At 39.5% G+C, this 21,369-nt stretch overlaps 1 protein-coding gene across 2 annotated transcripts in view; it reads right to left on the bottom strand.

Moving 5' to 3' along the window:
• The window catches only part of DNAH7 (dynein axonemal heavy chain 7), a 498,098-nt gene that overhangs the window by 335,171 nt on the left and 141,558 nt on the right, over positions 1–21,369 (bottom strand). For both annotated transcript variants that reach the window (XM_077448738.1, XM_077448739.1), the window contains exons 19-23: positions 16,012–16,205; positions 14,842–15,040; positions 11,921–12,061; positions 11,080–11,292; positions 4,875–4,984 (exon numbers count right to left, since the gene is read on the bottom strand). In XM_077448738.1, coding sequence (XP_077304864.1) covers positions 4,875–4,984; positions 11,080–11,292; positions 11,921–12,061; positions 14,842–15,040; positions 16,012–16,205 — 857 coding nt within the window. The remainder of the gene's footprint in view (positions 1–4,874; positions 4,985–11,079; positions 11,293–11,920; positions 12,062–14,841; positions 15,041–16,011; positions 16,206–21,369) is intronic.

Genomic DNA, 21,369 nt, shown 5'->3' with positions numbered 1-21,369 from the left:
TGTCCTGCATGCAGTTTTATATTATAAAAACTGTTCTTTATGCCTGGAAACTGGAGATTGTCCATAGCAACCAAAACTGTCCCTTTACATCAAAAATTATTTCAGACCAGCTAGAAAACAGCGATAATAAATTGGAATCACTCGCAGAATTGAGCGGTAGCGATTTGTGGGGAGATCCGTCATCAAATACTGAAAAGTAATGACAGCAGGGGCGGACTGACAACTCATGGGGCCCCTGGGCAATAGGAGATTATGGGGCCCCCAGGCAATCAGAGATTATGGGGCCACACAGTATACACAAACACACCCACACACAGTATACAATCACAGTATACACAGACATGTTTCTATTGGCTGAGAAGGTACTGGAGAGGTGGGGCAGCCCTGATGGGGCCCCTGGTGGCATGGGGCCCTCGGGCAGTGCCCGAGTGGCCCAATGGCCAGTCCGCCCCTGAATGACAGTGACAATTCTGCAACTCAGCATATTTCAGTGTTTTTGATTTGATTACATTATTGAATAATTTTTATTATTGTTATATTATTATTTGGTACAATTATTTATAATTATTTATTATATTATAATTTATGATTTCATTTTTCAAACTTTATTATACCCGGGATGTCTGCTAGACTCTGGTTTGGACAGATTTAAGAGAGTTATTCCTAAGAATTACAGGACTACAATATAAAACACCAAATTTTCATGCAAAATAATGGTACCGCTTTTAGCACCTAAAATCCGAAATAATCGTACCGCCAGGGAGGTTAAACTAATTAATATTCTAGATTAAGTAGAAACATAATTTATTTATTTGCTATGGTCATTTACTATTTTGAAATATTTTAATATATTCAATCTTATATCACGTTTTGTATTCTTCAAATCTATATTTGGAGATTAGCATTGAACATTATTATTAATATATATTATTATTTTTGGTCACGTAATTAGCATACATTTGGTAGAATTACTATGTTACTTAATTTGGGGTATGGGGTCTCTATCATATAGGCCTGAAGGTAGTCGATTATGGATGGTTTCTATAATTTGACTCCCTGTGTGGTGCAAAATATTTGGGGTTTATTTATTTTTAACAACCATACTGATGGGTACTTCATCAAACACTTTCTCTCTTTTTTATAATTTATTTGTAAAAAGGTTTTTATATATTTGGGGTTTTTATTTTTCCCATTATTGTGAAGTCGTTTGGTTTAATTTCTCTTCGTCTTTGCAAATATGTAATATGGTGGTTTAATTTCTCTTCGTCTTTGCAAATATGTAATATGGCGCTTTGAGCCATGCCCTCGTGACTCAGAACGAGGCTTGGCTTTCTATATAAGGTGGTGAGTGATTACGCTGCCTGTTCCCCATTGACAACTTCACGTATGACAAAACGCATCTGGAGGAGGGTACATACTGACGTTACCACGCGATCTTACTAGGAAGACGGGCTCCGTTTTGTCTTTTGCTGGCCGGCATTACTTTTAACATATTTTAATATTCCTCTTACGGATGTAAGTGTATTAACTTTTTTCTATTAAACACTATAGATTGTATTACGCTATGGTCAGTCTTTTTCTTTTTGGGTCACTTGGCTAAATGATTACGGACTCCACAGACGGTGAGAGGGAGAGACTGCAGCCATCCAGCCTGCTTAAACCTATTTGATTGTCATCTGCAAGCTAAAGGCCGTGGCTGCGTTATAGCCATCTGGCCTTTATGCTTGCCATCTGGTAAGCAGGTTTTTGTTACGGTGGTTGGGCACTCTCCTTTTTGTGTGAAATCACTGTGGTGCCAATAAGAAGAAAAAGTGAATTTTAATAAGGACTTTTTATATGCCTAACTTGAATGATTGGGATTGTCCTGGCAAGTAACACATTTCTTTTTAAAAAGTGACCAGGTAGTGTCAAATCTCCTCATTGGGTTTCTTAAAAAATATGTGTGCTTTGCAAAAGAAGTAAGCCTATTGAGGTCAAAACCCATTCAGAAAAGGAGGAGGATATGGAAAAGTTCACCTAAGGACAATTTGTCTGCGGGTCTGCGGGCCACAATGAGAGCACACTAGACAGTATTCAACATAGGGGGAGTGTAAAAAGAAGAACCAAGATAGCCCAATAGGCATGTAAGTGGTGCAACAGAAATATTTACATCCAAGAGCCCATTAAGTGTACAAGCCACCTCCTCCAAGTATCTCTGGAGTTTGGGGCACCGTCACAGAAGATGTATAAGAGTACCTGGATTACCACATCTGACACAGGCTAGATCAGATCTCAGACCTATGGAAGGCAAAAATTTGAGGGTTCTATATACCCTGTTGAAAACAAAGATCTGGGTCAATCTATGTGATGGAGAGAAAGAGGCAAGAGGGAGGAGCCAATATCCTGGTCCCACCCCACCTTGGGACAGATAGAAAACCTCAATTAAAATCTAATAGCACCGTATACTGTATGTTACAGAAATAAGTCCCTTAGTTGACCTCGCTTGTACTATTCTATTTACAGCAGGGGTGGGAGAAAAGGACACTTCAATTGGTGAAAATTAAGCACGTAGTGCGTAACACAACTGAAGGAACTGATAGAACCACCTTGACTGTAGGGAATCCTCTGTCCCCAGCTGCTCGTAGGTTTTAAGAGAGCCATTCTCATATAGTTGAACTAAGGTGGTTACTCCAGCTCTCTCCCATCTCTGAAAGCCACAGAAGAATAGAAAGCTCAGGGAACCTATCATTTCATCAGATGGGAGTGTATCTAGTAGGGCAACAAATCCCATAATTTATATATTAACCCCAGGGTGGGCATAGCAATAAGTGAAACACACACCACTGCCTCCTATCCTGTGGAAAATATATCCTCGGGTTGGGTACTGCTAATCCCCCAGCATCCTTGGGGTATTGTAATACCTCCAGTTTTATTCGAGAGACTTTCGTTCGCCACATTAAGTGCCTGAATATTCTATTAATCTTGATAAAAATCCGCAGGGAATTTTATAAGAAATACAGAAGCTGAGGCATCCATATCATCTTGAGTAGGTTAATATGACCTACTAAAGATAGGGCTAACTTATTCCAAGTTTTACTTTGTATTTGGAATCTGGAAAGTAGTGGAGCTATATTATAAGAGATGAATGCCTGGGGAGAAGCAGACAATTATACCCTATTATACTTTATATTATATTATACTTTATGGAGGACACTACCTTAAGGTGGGACAGTGTAGATGGTAAAGAATCATGCAAGGGGCCTAATGGCAAAAGCATAGATTTCTCCCAATTTAAGCCCTGAAAACCTGCTGAATTCATTAACATATTTCATTACTGCCAGAAGAGATGAGTGGATATTAGGAACAGAAGGACGTAGTCCACATATACCATGTCACCTCTAGCCAGACCAATAACCTCCACAGAGGTCCACAGGAGGCAGGCCAGAGGCACTATAGCAAGGGAAAAAAGCACAGGAGACAATGGGCACCCCTGCTCGGTGCCCCAACAAAGTCTGAAAGAGGGTACAACAAGCAAACCCATTGCCAAAAGATAGAACCAAGGCCAAATTTTTCAACGGCCAACACATATGGCCACTCAACACTATCAAAGGCCTTAATGGCGTCTAAAACCAAAAAAGCATGATCTGGGCGGTCCGAAACCAGAACTTGCATATTTAAATAGGTGTGCCTGATGTTGACTGCCATTGACATATTAGGCATAAATCCAGCCTGGTCAGATTGAATAATATGTGTGATGACCTTATTTAATCTATTAGCATGTACTTTGGCCAGTATTCTAATATCTGTGGGTAATAGAGAAATAGGTCTATAGGACTCAGAGTATAAAGGATCTTTACCTATCTTAGGTATTACTACTATAGTGACCTTGCCTATAGAGTTGGGAGCCAAACCATTGAAAATGACTCATTAAATGTATTAAGAAGGGCTGGGAGCAATTCTTCACTTTATTTTTCGTAGATCTCTACAGTGCCTTGAAAAAGTATCCAGACCTCTTTAAATTTTCCACATTTTGTCATGTTACAACCAAAAATGTACATGTATTTTATTTGGATTTTATGTGATAGATCACCACAAAGTGACACATAATTTGGAAGTGGAAGGAAAATGATAAATGGTTTTCAAAATTTTTTACAAATTAATATCTGAAAAATGTGTCGTGAATTTGTATTCAGACCCTCTCATACTTTGTAGAACCACCTTTTGCTGCAATTACAGGAGCAAGTCTTATGTGTATGTCTCCATCAGCTTTGCACATCTAGATTGAAATGTTTGCCCATTCTGCATCATCTTACCAGGAAAGTTCAGGCTGACAGTTACGGTTTCTCACAGGGAATATCTGAGACTCCTGTCTGCTGCTTGGGTACTATACCTGTTGACCAACTCCACGAGCATCTATCAAACACCTAGATTCCGAACATCCATACTACTTTGTGCCTTGCGCACCTGTCACCATATCAAGGGATGTTTTGGATGGCTCGCAAAGGAAGCTCTCTTGTCCCTTCGGCCTCCAACCAGGTACAGCAGTTCATTCAGTAGGTTATACACGAGCTATTCCTTCATTAAGCATGTCTCCATAAAGCAATAGCAATCTGAATGTCTCAAAGTGCTCACACAGTCTAAATCATACAGTGCATGGGATTATAGTAGGATGATATTAAGACAGGCTCCTATACTTATGCTAGTTCTATGCAAAATATTTTCAAATTATCTTTTATTAAACACTTTATTGGATTCTACTTTTTTTTTATATCTGTCCTGTATTTCAGCAATATTTAACTAAATGTTTTAGTCTCCAGTATAATTTTTGGCAATTCTTTGTAACATTATTATGTGTATTATTCCAATAAATAAAGGCAAATGGTCATTTACTTTACCTGTAACATCTATCTGTCAAAGGAGTTATAACCAATCTAGGGGTATTGCCAAGATATTCGTATCCATACTGTAAACCAGCATTTATCATTTTTGTCTGAAGGTGACCTTCCTATAGATTAAAAAAAAAATCATAATAATAAACATTTGTTTTATTGCATCTGTTATGCTTGGGCATAATAATAACAATGACGACCACCAACACGTCAGTAAACATGCACAAGTCAGAAATACTATTTGTCTTGTATTTTAAACAAAACATTATTTATATGACTTAGGTGAAGACCAGAACACATGTTTTTTGTTTTTAGTTTGCTTCAGATTTGCATACATTGTGCTTCTGGTTTGCATAGGGAGCCCCTAGAATTCGTATAATATGCATCTTTTAAAAACTGTAGAGGAAAATGTATACTTTTCTTTTCTGTTTTGTTCTGTTTGGTCCCTATTTAAACTGCAGGAAAATCACAACCGTTGAAATTGACCCTGAAACCCTGCCTGGCCCATTTAATCTTTTTTCCTGATTCAACATACTGCTAGGTAGGGTCAGAAGACCAAAAGTCCATGGATGTCTTATCAATGGCTCAGGCTGCTGTTGGTGGTATAATGGTGTGTGGAATGTTTTTTTTTTTAACACAAACAGGCTGGAATAATCAATATAGTCATTCAAAAAGACTTTCATAATAAATACTGAACTTATATTGTACAAATAAAAAAATAGTGACAAGATGATCACAATTTAAAATTAAGGGCCAGTTCACACCAGAAACCCATGCTCTGTGCATTTTCCCACACTGTGTTCAAAACGCATTGTAGCTGTGATCTGCAGCAGGTGTCAATATTACGTTAATGACACCCCAAACGCAGGTTGCAAATGCAGTGCATTTGAACACACCAGAGCATATGGTACAGAAGTGCCATGCAATGCGATTGTAGTGAATTTCCAAGATTACTGCTAGCACTACAATTCGTGTGGTGCAATTTCAGTCTATTCAAAATGAATGGACTAAAATTGCATCACACCGACCTGCATGTGAATCATACAGGAACACAGCGCAAACCTGGGCAATTCCTGGTGTGAGACAGTTCTTACACCAACAATTTGTCCCGTCTGTTATCATGTTTGCCAATATTGGATGTAGAATATTTTCTAGACAATTTTTTGAAATGAAAACGTATATAGTTATATAGGTGAGGAAGAAAAAAGTCCATCAAGTCTAACGTGTGTGATTATATGTCAGTATTACCTTGTATATCCCTGTATGTTGTGGTCAATTAGGTGCTTATTTAATAGTTTCTTGAAACTATCGATGCTCTCTGCTGAGACCACCTCCTGTTGAAGGGAATTCCACATCCTTGCCGCTCTTACAGTAAAGAAGTAAAGAACTCTCTACATAGTTTAAGGTTAAACCTCTTTTCTTATAATTTTAATGAGTGGCCACGCATCTTGTTAAACTCGCTTCCGCAAAAAAGTTTTATCCCTATTGTGGGGTCACCAGTACGGGATTTGTAAATTGCAATCATATCTCCTCTCAAGCGTCTCTTCTCCAGAGAGAATAAGTTCAGTGCTCGCAACCTTTCCTCAAAGCTAATATCCTCCAGACCCTTTATTAGCTTTGTTGCCCTTCTTTGTATTCTCTCCATTTCCAGTACATCCTTCCTGAGGACTGGTGCCCAGAACTGGACAGCAGACTCTAGGTTCTGCCAGACCAGAGTCTTGTAGAGCGGGAGAATTATCGTTTTTTTTCTCCGGAATGAATCCCCTTTTTTAATGCATGCCAATATTCTGTTTGCTTTATTAGCAGCAGCGTGGCATTGCATGCCATTGCTGAGCCTATCATCTACTAAGACCCCCAGGTCCTTTTCCATTCTAGATTCCCCCAGACGTTCTCCCCCAGTGTATAGATTGCATTCATATTTTTGACACCCAAATGCATTATTTTACATTTTTCTACATTGAACCTCATTTACCATGTAGCTGCCCAACCCATTCATTTGTTCAGATCTACCTGCAAGGTTTGCCTAATTGCCTTGCTTAGCTTAGTATCGTCCACAAATACAGAGATCGAACTGTTTACCCCATCCTCCAGGTAATTTAAGAACAAATTAAACAGGATTGGTCCCAGCACAGAACCCTGGGGGACCCCACTACCCACCCCTGACCATTCCGAGTACTCCCCATTTATCACCACCCTCTGAACTCACCCTTGTAGCCAGTTTTCAATCCATGTACTCACCCTATGGTCCATGCCAATGTACCTTATTTTGTACAGTAAACATTTATGGAGAACTGGGTCAAATGCTTTTGCAAAATCCAGATACCCCACCTCTATGGGCCTTCCTTTATCTAGATGGCAACTCATCTCCTCATAGAAGGTTAATAGATTGGTTTAGCAAGAACAATTCTTCATGAATCTGTGCTGATTACTGCTAATGATACTGCTGATGAAAGTTCTCATTACTAAAATCTTGTATATGGTCCCTTATCATCCCCTCCAAGAGTTTACATACTATTGATGTTAGGCTAACTGGTCTGAAATTCCCAGGAATTTATTTTGGGCCCTTTTTAAATATTGGTGCTACATTGGCTTTTCTCCAATCAGCTGGGACCATTCCAGTCAGTAGACTGTCAGTAAAAATTAGGAACAATGGTCTGGCAATTACTTGACTGAGTTCCCTAAATACTCTCAGGTGCAAGCCATCTGGTCCTGGTGATTTATTAATGTTAAGTTTCCCAAGTCTAATTTTAATTCTGTCCTCTGTTAACCATAGAGGTGCTTCCAGTGATGTGTCATGAGGATAAACACTGCAGTTTTGGTTACTGAATCCCCTTGATTCCCTTGTGAAGACTGAGGAGAAGAATAAATTCAATACCTTCTGCCATCTTCCCATTCCCACCCCATGTAACCAGATATCCTTCCTCATTCTTTAAGGGGCCAATATGATCTGTCCTCCCTTTTTTACTGTTTACATACTTAAATAATTTCTTGTTTTTTTTTTTTTTGGTCTCCTTCGCCATGTGTCTTTCATGTTCTATCTTAGCCGTACTTATTGCACCCTTACATTTCTTGTTGTTCTTTATAAAGTCTGAATGCTGATGATGATCCCTCAACCTTGTATTTTTTTGAAGGCCTTCTCCTTTGCTTTTATATGCATTTTTACATTGGCGTTAAGCCATCCAGGACTTTTGTTCGCTCTTTTAAATCATTGTTGAAAATCCCCTTAAAATACCAACCTCGCACAGGAAGGAAAAGACAAGAAGACTAAAGAAAAAAAAAATGCAGAGCGGGCTTCACCAAAATGGCGGCGAGAATCACAATGCACCGCCAGCTGCTGGACCTCTAGAGCCTTCCTACTCGGCTCGAGCAGAAGCGCAGGCACAGAAGAACCTATCATTACAGGTGAGCAAACATCAACCATGCCCTGGAGGTTAACCTCTTATATACCTCCACAAGCCCAGTGAAATCTAGACCTTACATAGATTCTGGTAAGCCAGATGTATCTTCGCCTCTTATGGATGTGGCAGACTCCTTTCCTTCACAGCACCCTCCTGCCACTCTCCCAGACCCCACTGCACAGTTTTCAACTACAAGCCAGCCCATCTAAGATGTGTCACTATGAAGGACATGCCCATGTTGCTGAGGCCCTCTATACAAGCATACAGTGGGGGGAATGCACCTCATCCTGTCAGCGTGAGCCAGGTCACTATTGTGTCCTCTGTCTACAATTTTAGTACACCAAAATTATTTTAGTACACATTTGGTTCAGAATATGTTTTTTCTTGTTTTTCTCCTCTAAAACCCAGGTGTGTCTTATGGTCAGGTGCGTCTTATGGAATAAAAAATACGGTGCTCATAAAGAGTCTTCATAGACTGTCCTAACTAACACAGTACACATTCCATGGCTAACACAGTACACAGAGGTCTGGAAAGCACCACAAACAGTGCCCAGGTCACCTCTGGCATGGAGTAAGACTCCACGACATCTTCCAGTGGGCCTCCTACAACCCATACCCAATGGAGAGAGGCCCTGGACCCACCTGTCTATGGATTTCATTGTGGAGTTACCCAACTCCCAGGGCAACACGGCAACACAGTTATCCTTATAGTGGTTGACCTGTTCTCAAAAATGTCTCATTGTATTCTACTTAAGAAGTTGCCCACTTCTAAGGAACTAGCTTCAATTTTTGCTCGGGAGATCTTTCGCTTACATGGGCTACCGGAGGTGATTGTCTCGGACAGGGGTAGTTAGTTTGTGTCCCGGTTCTGGCGAGCCTTTTGTGCAGTCCTTAGTTATTGCCCTAGTTATTACGCTTGCCTGACCACTTATTACTGCGCATTTTTCAATTTTTCAATATTTGTCCATATTGAATTTTTTATTCTGTTTGTATCCATTTTTAAATTCTGGATTTTTAAGAAGCTGCAAGACGATCAGATTTACACTATGTGGAAGTTTCTCTCCCTTTTCTTTTATTCTACATTTTAAAAACTACCCCTGTAATTTGGAGAGTCCTGGTATGTGTATGGTGGAATATCCATCTGATCCATCAGAGGAGAAAACTGCTATTTACAAACTCCAAACCGGAAGCCTGCCTGCCATGTCTGTTACACCTTTGAAATGAGCTAAGTCTGTGGTTTACAGCTGATGGACATAGGAAGATATCCCCTTCACTGGAACTCGTTAACCAGACTTTGGTTTATGCCTAACTGATTCACCGCTGCTGGCGAGTGGATCCATCATCTAGGGTTAGAGTACCCCATCCCCCTGTTCCTTTCTGAAGGTGGAGGCACTTCCCTTGGTGTTATTACAAACGGATTGATGTGCACATATTGCATAGAAGATAGCAGGAAAGATTGGCCGGTTGTTGCTTGTTGGCAGATTACAGCACCCAAAGATCTATAGACTTTATTCACTAATAAGATGTTTTTTCTTGTGCTGTTTTAGTTTGGTATTGCCGTTTTTTGCTATATGCGGATATATATGTAGTTATTATTGATTGTTATTATCATTCACCATTGCACTTTGCACTTTATTCAATTGTAATTGTGTCTCACAGTGATTTTATTATACACTATGTGAACTTTACTCCTTGTCTCTAATATAAGTTAGTGCAGCTTTAATCACTGCGAATGGATATTCCGCAGTGAGATTAAATAGCTGTTTGGGATACTATTTATAAAGATACACCTTGGATTAACATGTTAGAGTCCCCGTATAAACTTGCTGACTTATATGTCACTCTTTTGTGATACTTTTCATTACACCTTTTGATGCGATTTTTTTAATTGCATCTTTTATATGTTAAGGTTTATCATTACACAGTGATTTGTTATCACCTTCACAATGTACACATTTCTCAGGACTTATATCTAAGATGTGGTACACTGTATAACACACTATTAGCACTATACATTTCCTCTTTACACTACTTTTACAATAAGTCTTATTGTTGTGTTGGCTGCTCATTTATTGTAGGTTGGTGCAGTATTTACACCCATAGTCACCTATCATCAGCACTTTATGTCAGAGGATTGTCACCAGCACTAGCACTTTGTTATTTTATGCTGACACTGCTAATATACAGCCACTTACCTACCTTGCACCTTATATGGACACTACTTATCTTTTTTGCTTTCGCCTATAAGAACATTTGAAGCATATACCTATATGGTGGAAACTTTTTTGTATGCTTTATATACCATTTGGGATTTTACGTATTCCTTCAGGATTTATTGCAATTGTAGTGCACCTTCTTTTGAGCACTGTTTATTTACTTCATTTGTACACCATATGGATAATATTTCCTATCACTGTTCTATGAAGAATCATTTGAGTGTTTGATATACTTTTATTGTTTTATCTGAAGAAATCGCAGGGCATGCAATACGTTTTTATACTACCTAGGATTGTATATATTTTGACCTTTGAACATTGCCTCTTGTTACCATATCTTTTATTGAGCACCTTTGCACTTTATTACGTGCAGTATTTAGGTTCATAGCGCAGCACTACCTTTACTTTATATGTTTTTAAACAGAGCCACACTACTTTCTTTGTCTTGTACCCCATGAAACATTAGCCCATTGATAATAAACATGCAGGTTCTGCTCATTTATATTCTATTACTTGGACACATTATGTTTTTTGCAAGTGTTAACATTATTAATTACCCAAAAAATGCCATCTCAATAAAAATATTTCCTAACATACCTCCCAATAGTATCTTAGCTGGCTTAACCACTCAAAATCATTTTCATCGTTAACTTGCTTTTTCACAAGAGCTGCAAGGACATCTCTTGCATGCACATCTAGAACCACAAGTGCTCCAAGTGTCACTCTGTTCTGCTTTGATAATGTCCCACGAACCAAGGTAACAATATCATCAATTTGTTTATTATTTTGTTCCAGGTAATCTTCAAGTGCCTATTTTTGTAAGAAAGAAAATGAAAAAACCTTTAAGGATAGTCAAACAATATTCCTGTTTTGGTAATATATTGTCATGTGTAGGTACATAGATGGATTTTGCCTTTTTAACTACCTTATTGTACAACAAAGAGGCCTAAAGTATGAAAAAGTATATAAGAAAACGTGCAATGCTTTTTCTCCAAAGACATACTTTCATGTGCAACAATGAATGGGTCAGCATACAACATTCAATTTAAACTGTACTTTATTTAAATTCTCCAACTCACATAATTTCCTCAACTCTATATTTAGTGCATATGTTTACTAGATACTGCCTACTATTTACTGCGATCCATAAGGTGCAGCCTTTTATACCATACAAATTGCATTTCTAGCCAAGGTCATTTTTACAGTATGCTCTATGCTTAGAGTATGGATCCTTAAACAATATGTTAATACAATAGAGATGGACATAAAGATATCAATATGCAAATGATCCCTTCATTACATGCTACAACAGCTGTATCATTGTATTAAATTGTTTTTATTTCCAATGTTTGCTAATTATTTTCTGTGGCAAATAGCCATTGCAATAAATATAGAGTTTGTGGCGGAAAAAAAATGAATAACAGACACACAGACATACCGTTTGTCCTTTTCTAATAGATATTTGCACTTCCTGAGTCCAGAAGCACTGGGAAACACACAGAACAGTCTGTCCTGGCCATTCCCTTACCCAGTCTATACGAGTAGTTTTGGGGTAGGCATCAATTGCTTCACCGATAACCTTTTAAAACATTAAATTAAATTTCAATGTGTTTAGATGTTAGTTTTTTATTCAAAATACTTCAATTACAGTAAACACGTGAAGAATTAAACTTGATGGTTCAAGTAAATCTGCTCATATACTGTAGCTCTACCAGTCCAGCTGGGAAGAGTTGTCCAGAAAAGTTGAAAAAGGCAACAATGCTTACAGAAAACGAGGTAGAGTGGCATCAACATTATTTTTACTTTAGTGTAAATGCTTTGTATGACAATAAAGCGTTGTATATTGGTGGTAGTGAGTATACAACAGGGTGCATCAACACATAGTTTGTGAGTTTGGATCTGAATTTACATGAAAATAAACTATGCTTAAAATTGTAGTGTTGTAAAAATATATACAGTATATAGATATCTTACATAACTTTCCAATAGCTGCCATATACTATGCATATACTATGCTCTTATTATGCAGGTACAGGCAAAGGGCTTATCAAATATAAGGAAATATTGTATTAGATAGTTGGGCGTTAGTCCATATAAAAATTAACTACTGTATTTTTCGCTCCATAAGATGCACCTGATCATAAGATGCACCTAGGTTTTAGAGGAGAAAAAAATTGAATGAATTGCAGCCTGACCAGTGCCAAAGAAATGGAGCCTGACCAGTGCCATAAACGCAGACTGACCAGTGGCACAAACACAGCCTTACCTGATGTTATCCCATCTGCCTGACAGAAGACAGAGCAGCCAGAGCGGCAGAATGCTCTGTTTTCTGTTTCAGGAGCAGTATCAGCCCAGCCAGGAGATCGACCGGCGCACATGGGGGCTTGGATGTTTGTCCCCCGCCTGCCTCTCTTCCAGTGGCGGTGGAGGGGCAGAGGGGCAGTGGTGGCGGCGGTGGCGGGGGCAGTGCATGTCGTATATTCGAAACCATAAGACACAGAGACATTTCTGCTCATATTTCTGGGGGATAAAAGTGTGTCTTATGGTTCGAAAAATACGGTAAATAGTATAGAATAGAATAGATGACCTTTATTGTTATTAAAAATAATATATAATGAAAGTTTGATGCCACTCTCACATAGAGCACAATGCCTTACACACATATAAAGAATGCACTCAATAAAATAAACAAATAAGCATCCCAAAAATAATAAATCTACATAATTAAACATCCACAATACTTTAAAAACCAGCATTAAAATGTAATGCACTTCCATCTATCACTATTGCACAAAACCAGCGATTACAAACTAGATTTATTATTCATATTAATTGCATTTATTGCCCTAAAAACACTCTAGTTCAATCTGTTCACACCTTAATATTACGAAAAGGCCTACCCGATGGCATCAATTCAAACAAATGAAGACCTGAATGAAAAAAAAATCTTTAAAATACTCTCTGTTCTATCAGCCAAAGAGGGAAGTTTACAGCCTATACTTTTCTGTGCCATATTATTGACTTTCTGGAGGGCAATCTTATCAGTTGTTGAGCAACTAGTGTACCCCCCCCCCCCCCAAATACAGTATACAAGTACACTCTAAATAGATAAACAAATAAAAGTTCACCAATTGTCTAATTCCTAAGCTACTTCTCCTGAGTACTCTCTAGAAATATAATCATTGCTGTGATTTTTTTAAAAACCACACTCATCAGAGACTCAGCTGTCTAGGACTCTCCCGCCTGATTGGCTAAGACACAATGCGGGCTGTCAATCAAAGTCAGTGTACCAATAAGGAGAGAGAGAGAGGGTGGGGCCGAGCAGCAGCTCTGTGTCTGAATAGCTGCTTGCTATGGGGGGGGGGGGGGGGCGCTCGGCAGGAGGGCGGGGCCAGGGACCTCACAACGGTGAGGGACCCAAGAAGGGGAAAATCTGGGCTGTTCTGTGCAAAACCACTGCAAAGAGCAGGTAAATAAAACATGTTTGTTATTTTTAAACCAATAAAAAACAAGACTTTAGTATCGCTTTATATAAGGTCTACTACTGTAGTATAGTCAGCAACTTTCATATAATATAACTATCATATAAACCAAAAAAACATAAATTCTATTTATTTCAGTAAAAGCTATTCTTTTCTTTTTTTTACTAAAAGATGCATCCCATAGGGAAAAATATACAAACATTTCTTACTGATTGCGAATACAATCACAAGATAGCAGTGCCAAGCACACATCCTATTCGTATAAGGTTTTGTCAAGTTTTTACTTCTGCTTGAGTATTCATTAGTGGTATTTCCCATACTTCCTGTACTGGTGACCACTGACATCGGAAGGGGAAGTTAGTAGATTTTTCCCAAAACACCATGTTTCTGCTAAAGTTAGCCCTTTAAATCCACCTGGTTTTTACCATACACTATACATTTGAAACTGAAACCTGCTACGGGAAAGTATTATAATATGTTATTAATTATAGCAGCTGAGTACATAGGGGTTGATTTCGTAAAGGGAAATAGGCTGTTCACTTTGCAAGAGTAGTTGTGTTTTGTAAGGGAATTTGCCCTAGAGTTTAGAGAATGCGGTGAAATTTCACTTTACAAAGAATATCCAATCACGTGAAAAGAAAATTAAAGAAACTGTGTATTTGCTTGCACATGATTGAATGATGGAATTAAGCAGAGCTTCACTTCATTCACTAAGCTATGGGGCAAATTAAAAAGCCTTTACTGTTAGCTCTATTATTTATTTTATATACTTTTAATAAATCCACCAGATAGTTTTTGAACATCTTTTTTCCACATCTGACAGAAAATCAGTATTTATGGTATCTTATCTGTAGATGAAGGATAAAGCAGTACATACCTTATGGACAGACTGAATCATTGCAGTTTCCAGTTCAACTAACCATTTTTCCACCTGACCTCTGGCTTTGGATGTTGAAATCGTATTTATCAGTTGTACCACCTCACCTTCACTGCTTTTCATGTGCGTAATGTCCAGCACATCTGTAAACTCCACTGTCGCTATTCCTTCAAAGCATTTCTTTAAGTGGGGTTGTACCCTGAAAATTAAATAAATAAAAACAGTGTAATATACTGTGTGTAATATATATATAAATATATAAAATATCATCACCATTTTGGAGAAGCTAGTGGAAACTGTATATGCAAAGGTTTAATGCCTTTTTTTAATAGACCAGTGGCACTCATTTAACCACTAGACCATCCCATTCTACTGTGGCTCTCTCCCACAAATCACCGTAGCTGTAGGCCCCCCTTTAAACAGCTAGAGCAGAGGCATGCACAAGCGCCCTCTGCATGGCGGGGGGGAGCCGATGCGTGTGGCCAAGGGTGCAATGACCGCCGGCCACGAGAGACAAAACCAAGATTTGTGGGTGTAAACCACATACCTTTAAAAAAGCCTTCTGGGAGACTGATGTGGGCCCCTTGGATGATAATGAATGAGAGGACGCCCTTCTAGCTCATAAGTGGATTTCACTGAAGGTCCCTGGCAAGCTTACTCAGACACATATACTACATAGGGTCTACTTAACCTCAATCCACATCCCAAAAAAAAAAATTTGTCCACAACATCATGTTCTGTGTCCTAAGTGTCAGCAGTTTCCAGGGGCCGTCTATCACCTAATATATATGTGCAGGGACACTAAAAACCAGTAATAGAATTTCTCCATAACCAAAAAGATTAGAATTGGCAGGATTAAACCCTAAGGTTTGCCTGTTACATATCAACCTAGAAAGCTAGATCAAAAAATGCTCAAACACAAACCATGTGCCTGGAATAATCCTGTATTCCAGAAAGTAAAGATGATCACATTACCATGAACCTGTACCCTAAATTATCCAAAACCAACCATGAGCTTACTAAGGCTTTAAGAAATGATAGCTCCAAATACTGTACTAAATTTAAATGTAGAAAAAAACTAGAAATTACCATGTTTCTGCATTTCAAAGAAGCCTGGCTGTATTTCTTTTTATTCTTATGACAGGGAAGTTTATATATATTATAACCTACCTGGTTGGGTCCTTTGTCTCTGATAAAATTTCAAGGAGCTCATCATTAGACAAGAAGAAGAATCTTGGAAAGAATAAACGTTTTTTTTCTAGGTAGTCATTAAGTCCTTTCAAAATTAGCTCCAATAATTCGTTAGACTTCTTGAACTTTTCCAACATTTTTTCAATCATCACAACAGAAAGAACATGTTTGTCCTGAATATCAAATGAGAAAAAAGTATTATAATGGACACTATACATAATTATTACCCATACAAGTGCTATATATCCCCAGTTCTAGGCATATTTACTGTTCCAAATGAACAAAAACTTGTCTTGATAAGCGAATGCATGTGTACTGCATTTAAAGTCAAGAAACCAGAAGCAAATTGATTCTGCTTTTGTGTGATGGTAGAGGTACTGATGTTTTTAAATTACTTAAAGTGTGGACACAAAGACGAGAGGAATTGTATATTGTAATATGGGTTCCTCAAAACTCTATCATCAGAAAAACATTTAAAATAATAGCACTCTGCAAAAAAGATTTTTAATACTTATCATTCTGGTGGTTGATGACTCCCATTTCCCTCCCTTGCATGGAAATGGTGGCCCCAACACATTGAAATGGTTCCTCTTAATAGGACTTATACACGGCAACCAAAGTATACCACAAATTGGTTATATAAAATATAAACTTTATTGTTCACAATATTAAAAGAAGACCCCCGTGAGGTTTCAACATTATTGAAACAATTATTGAACAATTGTTATAATAATGTTGAAACCTCATGGGGGACTTCTCGGCAGAGGTACAGAGGTGCAGGGCCAAATTCTTTGATGTGAAACGCAAACTCTATAGTTGTCATATGCCATGCTGTATCCGACTAAACTGCAGGTGACCGTGAGAGGACAGGCACAATTTTTTGAATCGACCAAAAATGCCTCCAACTGGCTGGACCGCAATGAGCAAGCACTGAAATGGGGACAAGAAAGGAAGGAGGATTGATGTCAGATCCCAGGCACTTTGCTGAAATCCAAGTTGTGACCCATCTTCACTGCTTACTACTATGGAGAGGGACATCTCCATACTTGATTTACAGATAATCTCAGGCTGGGGGACATAATAATTCAGCAGATCAATATGAGAGCTTCAGAAATCGTATTGTGGATTTACAATATAAAAGATATGAGAAACACTCAGGACATTGCATATCCAGATGGAATTTTGGACTGCCATTGACACACCAGCTTACAGTGACTTACCTTATTGAATGGCAGGGATTCCTATAGTGTTCTGGAATGTGAAGGGGCTGCACTCACCTCTTAAAAGAACCATGATACATATGTGCCTTAAAAAATTTCACCCAGGGGTGTTGTTTTCAGAAAATGCATTTGACTGAGGTGACAATGAGATGAGTACAGTACAACTGGGTGAGAAGAGTATACCACTCCACTCACACCTCTTATTCCAGGGGGGTGAGTGTTTTGATTCATGGCTCCTTGGAATTCCATGAGCTCAACAGTAAAATTCACCCAGAAGGGAAATTTGTGTTTATTCATTGTTGGTTAGGTGCTTTGATGTGTATCCTTGCCTGTGTATACATTCCTCCCCCATTCACGGCAGTGGTACTTCGGCTCCTGATTTCCTATGTGGATGATAGGCCGGATGTTACACTGCTTGTCATTGGGAACTTTAATTGTTGTCTTGACCTTATGTTGGATAAACACCCAGCCCCTGGAACCTCATTCCTCTCCAGGGGTATCCTCATTGGCGAGGGGTGAGCTGTGTGAATATCTGGCGCCATCACAACCCTAGTGTCAAGCAATTTACCTGCTTTTCCAAATCTCATGGTAGCCTGTCCAGAATTGACCTGGGGGTGGGTAGCTTGTGCATGCTCCCGTATATGTCTAAATTGGAATACAGACCCCGTAGTGTATCTGACCACTCCCCATTGATAGTACATAAAATGGTTTCACGACGCACTTCACTCCATAAAGCATCATGGAAATTCAATGCATTTTGGTTGAAACTGTTCCAATTTCTTAATAAAATAGAGGGGAGCATACGTGTGTTTTTCTCATATCAGGATCCAGAGGTTCCATGCATACAGCAATGAGAGGCATTTAAAGCTTTCTTGCGAGGTGTGTTGATAGCAGAATTGAACAAAGTCAAACAAGCCTCATCAGCCCTTAAGACTGAGGTGGAATCTAGAATGCAGGCACTAGAACACAGTACATAGTAAACCCTTCTGACTCAGCTAGGGAGGTATGGCAGGCTGATCAGCTTATGAGCATGTGCTCTCTTCCTCGGCTGAGAAGAAGAGGTTTTTTTGCTAAACAGGAAAAGGGGAAAAAAGGAAGGGGAAAAAACTGGACAAATGCTGGCAAGAATAGCAAACTCACACCAGAGGTCCCCAGATATAGGAGCAATAAAGTTCCGGGCTGGCCCCCTAGTCAGTTCGCCTGAGCTAATTATGCAGGAGTTGGCGGGATTCTATGAGGATCTATACTGTACTGGCAGTGCTTATGTGCAGGAAGACCTGGACCAATACCTTCATCAATTGGCATTCCCTAAACTAACCAGAGGGAAGGGTTGGATACCCCACTTACAGTGGAGGAACTTCAGGAGGCAGTAGGTTTATTTCCCAACTGTAAGGCACTGGGAGAGGATGGGATTCCTATGGAAATATTGAAAGAATACTCCACTGTCTTGCTACCACGTTTGCTTTGGGTGTTTAATGCAGCACTGAAGGATGGAGTCCTTCCACCATCCAAGGCAAAAGCAAACATCACATTACTCTTTAAACCGGGTAAGGATCTGGTAGGCCTGGGATCCTATCGACCAATCTTGTTGCTTCAAATCGACGTTAAGATCCTGGCAAAGGTGTTGGCAATGTGGCTGAATAAAGTTATTACCTCCCTTATGCATGGTGATCAGGCAGGGTTTATGCCCAATAAATCCACAGCCATCAATTTAAGAAGATTATTCCTGAATCTGCAGTCTGCTGCAGACAATGTAGGGAGCAGGGCTCTGCTGTCACTAGATGCCACAAAGGCATTCGATAGCATAGACTGGAATTACCTGAGAGCTGTGCTAGGGCAATTTGGGTTTGACCCTCTCTACATATCGTGGGTGCATCTACTGTACAGTCGGCTGGGGTCTGCTATTAGAGCCTTTGGCCATAGAGATCAGGGCTAACCCACGTATTACAGTATTTTGTTATGGCGCCCTACAGGAAAAAGTAATGTTATACGCTGATGACACCTTACTGATGTTGGGGGATGCTAACACTTCTCTGCGGGAGGCCATGACAGCTTTAACAAAATTTGGTACCTTTTCTGGCTTACATATCAATTGGTCAAAATCTGCTTTACTACTGGTGGAATCAGGATGTCACAAAATCAGTGGCCTCTTCCTGTCCAAAACCCATTACAGCATCCTTCAAGTACCTAGGGATCCAAGTTACCTCCAACCCACGGGATTTTAGCCATCTAAACATCTGACCCTTACTTCATAGGTTTAGGGAAAGGGTCAAAACATGGAACAACCTCTGCATATCGGTGGAGGGCAAAGTGAACCTGATAAAAATGATTCTCATGCCTCAACTACTTTATTGTTTTCACAATGCCCCGGTCATCGTTCCTTTAAAAATCTTTAGAATAGTGAACTCTATCTTCTGTACTTTGATCTGGAAGGATAGACCACCCAGGATCAAATTAGAATACCTCCAAAGACCAAAAGATGAGGGCAGGTTGGCATTACCAAATCCATGGTTGTATTACTTGGCTGCACAGCTGCAACACCTTATTGGAAGTTTCAGGACATATAGGGAGCCCACTTCTGAGCTGGCTAGTTCATCCCAGGCAATCATGCTGTACACTATAGGTAGAAGTCCCAACCCGATGGTACTGGAAGCTCTAGCTTTTGCCAAGCTGTATAAGAAGTACCCAACGTACAATCTCATTCAAAAGGTGTGGAACAAGTGCAAATAAATTCAGCAAGCTGATGGGTACACTGAGTATAGCCCCATTTGGCTTAACGACACCTACACTGAACTGGCCAAGCTGCAGGCGGGGGCCAGGTGGAAATCCTATGGGATTACACACCTCATGCACATATTTCGTAATGGAGTACTCTGGCCTACCGTAGCATTGCAGGCGGAATACAAACTTTCAATGCATTTCTATTCTATTTCTATTACTCACAGCTCCAGCATGTAGTTAAGGCACAGAGTAGATCATCAGAGTGGCATCTCTCACCAATCCCAGTGTTTAGCCTCATCGGAGATGCTGCATCCTCAAAGGAATTTATTTCTCAATGTTATGCCTTACTTTTACAATCTTTTCTGGGACAGAATCCCCTGAAGGTGAGGGAGAGGTTGGAGAGAGATGTAGGCCAGATGGATGGGGAGCAATGGGAAGAGATATTCCAAGCGGTAAGCATCTGTTCACTGAACATAGCTCAACGACTTACTCAACTGTATATCATACTAAGGGTATATTACACACCGCATAGACTACAGATGATGAATTTGCAAGATGAAGCCACTTGAACCAGGTGTAAACACGTCCACAGCAGCCTTATTCACCTCTTATGGCGCTGTCCCAAACTGCATACTTATTGGGCAGGAGTGGTGAATACTGTCAATTCAGTATTTAAAGTAACTTTACCTTTGGAGCCAAGAGCTTGTCTACTGGGAGTACTGGAAGAATATGAATGGGTGATGTGCACCAGGGAGGCCATTCATAGAGTACTTTTCCAGGCCAGTAAACTGATCATGATGCATTGGAAGTCAGATAATCCCCCAACAGTAAGGGATTGGATTCATAATATCGGGGAACTGTTGCATATGGAGAAAATTATCTACCAGCATAGGGGAAGTACACGGAAATATGAGAGTTTATGGGCTCCGTGGCTGGATACACTGGGGCTTGTCCCGGTGGACCTGGTCATGGACAGACTTTTGGGACTAAATGTGGGGTAAGGAACAGCACAAACAAAAAAGACAAAGAGATTCTATGTTGTGGGAGCTCAGAGTTCAATGTGACCTGTTTGTGTTCTGTACATGCTTGGATCTGTATCCTAATGTACCACTGTAAATGGCTTTATACCAATCTTCATTTAATAAACTTTTTTTGTTGGATGAAAAAAATAGAAAGGAGAAACCACGTGCTAGCAGAACCACAAGTAACACATCTGCATTGCTGCTAAAACTATGGCACAGATTAGTTCTTAATCAAGGAGTGAGAGGCCAACCATCCTTTAAGCAAGATAGAAAGTCTGTCCTTTCATAATGCTGGGAGACAAACACTAGACCAGACCCAGTCATTTTCGCACCTGTCACCACTATTTTTTATGCTTTATTTTCAAGTTTAGGAG

Source organism: Lithobates pipiens, unplaced genomic scaffold (assembly GCF_037356315.1).
Source record: "Lithobates pipiens isolate NorthernLeopardFrog02 unplaced genomic scaffold, aLitPip1_a1.2 Scaffold_22, whole genome shotgun sequence".
Taxonomy (NCBI): domain Eukaryota; kingdom Metazoa; phylum Chordata; class Amphibia; order Anura; family Ranidae; genus Lithobates; species Lithobates pipiens.
This window is presented reverse-complemented; position numbering and strand designations above follow the sequence as displayed.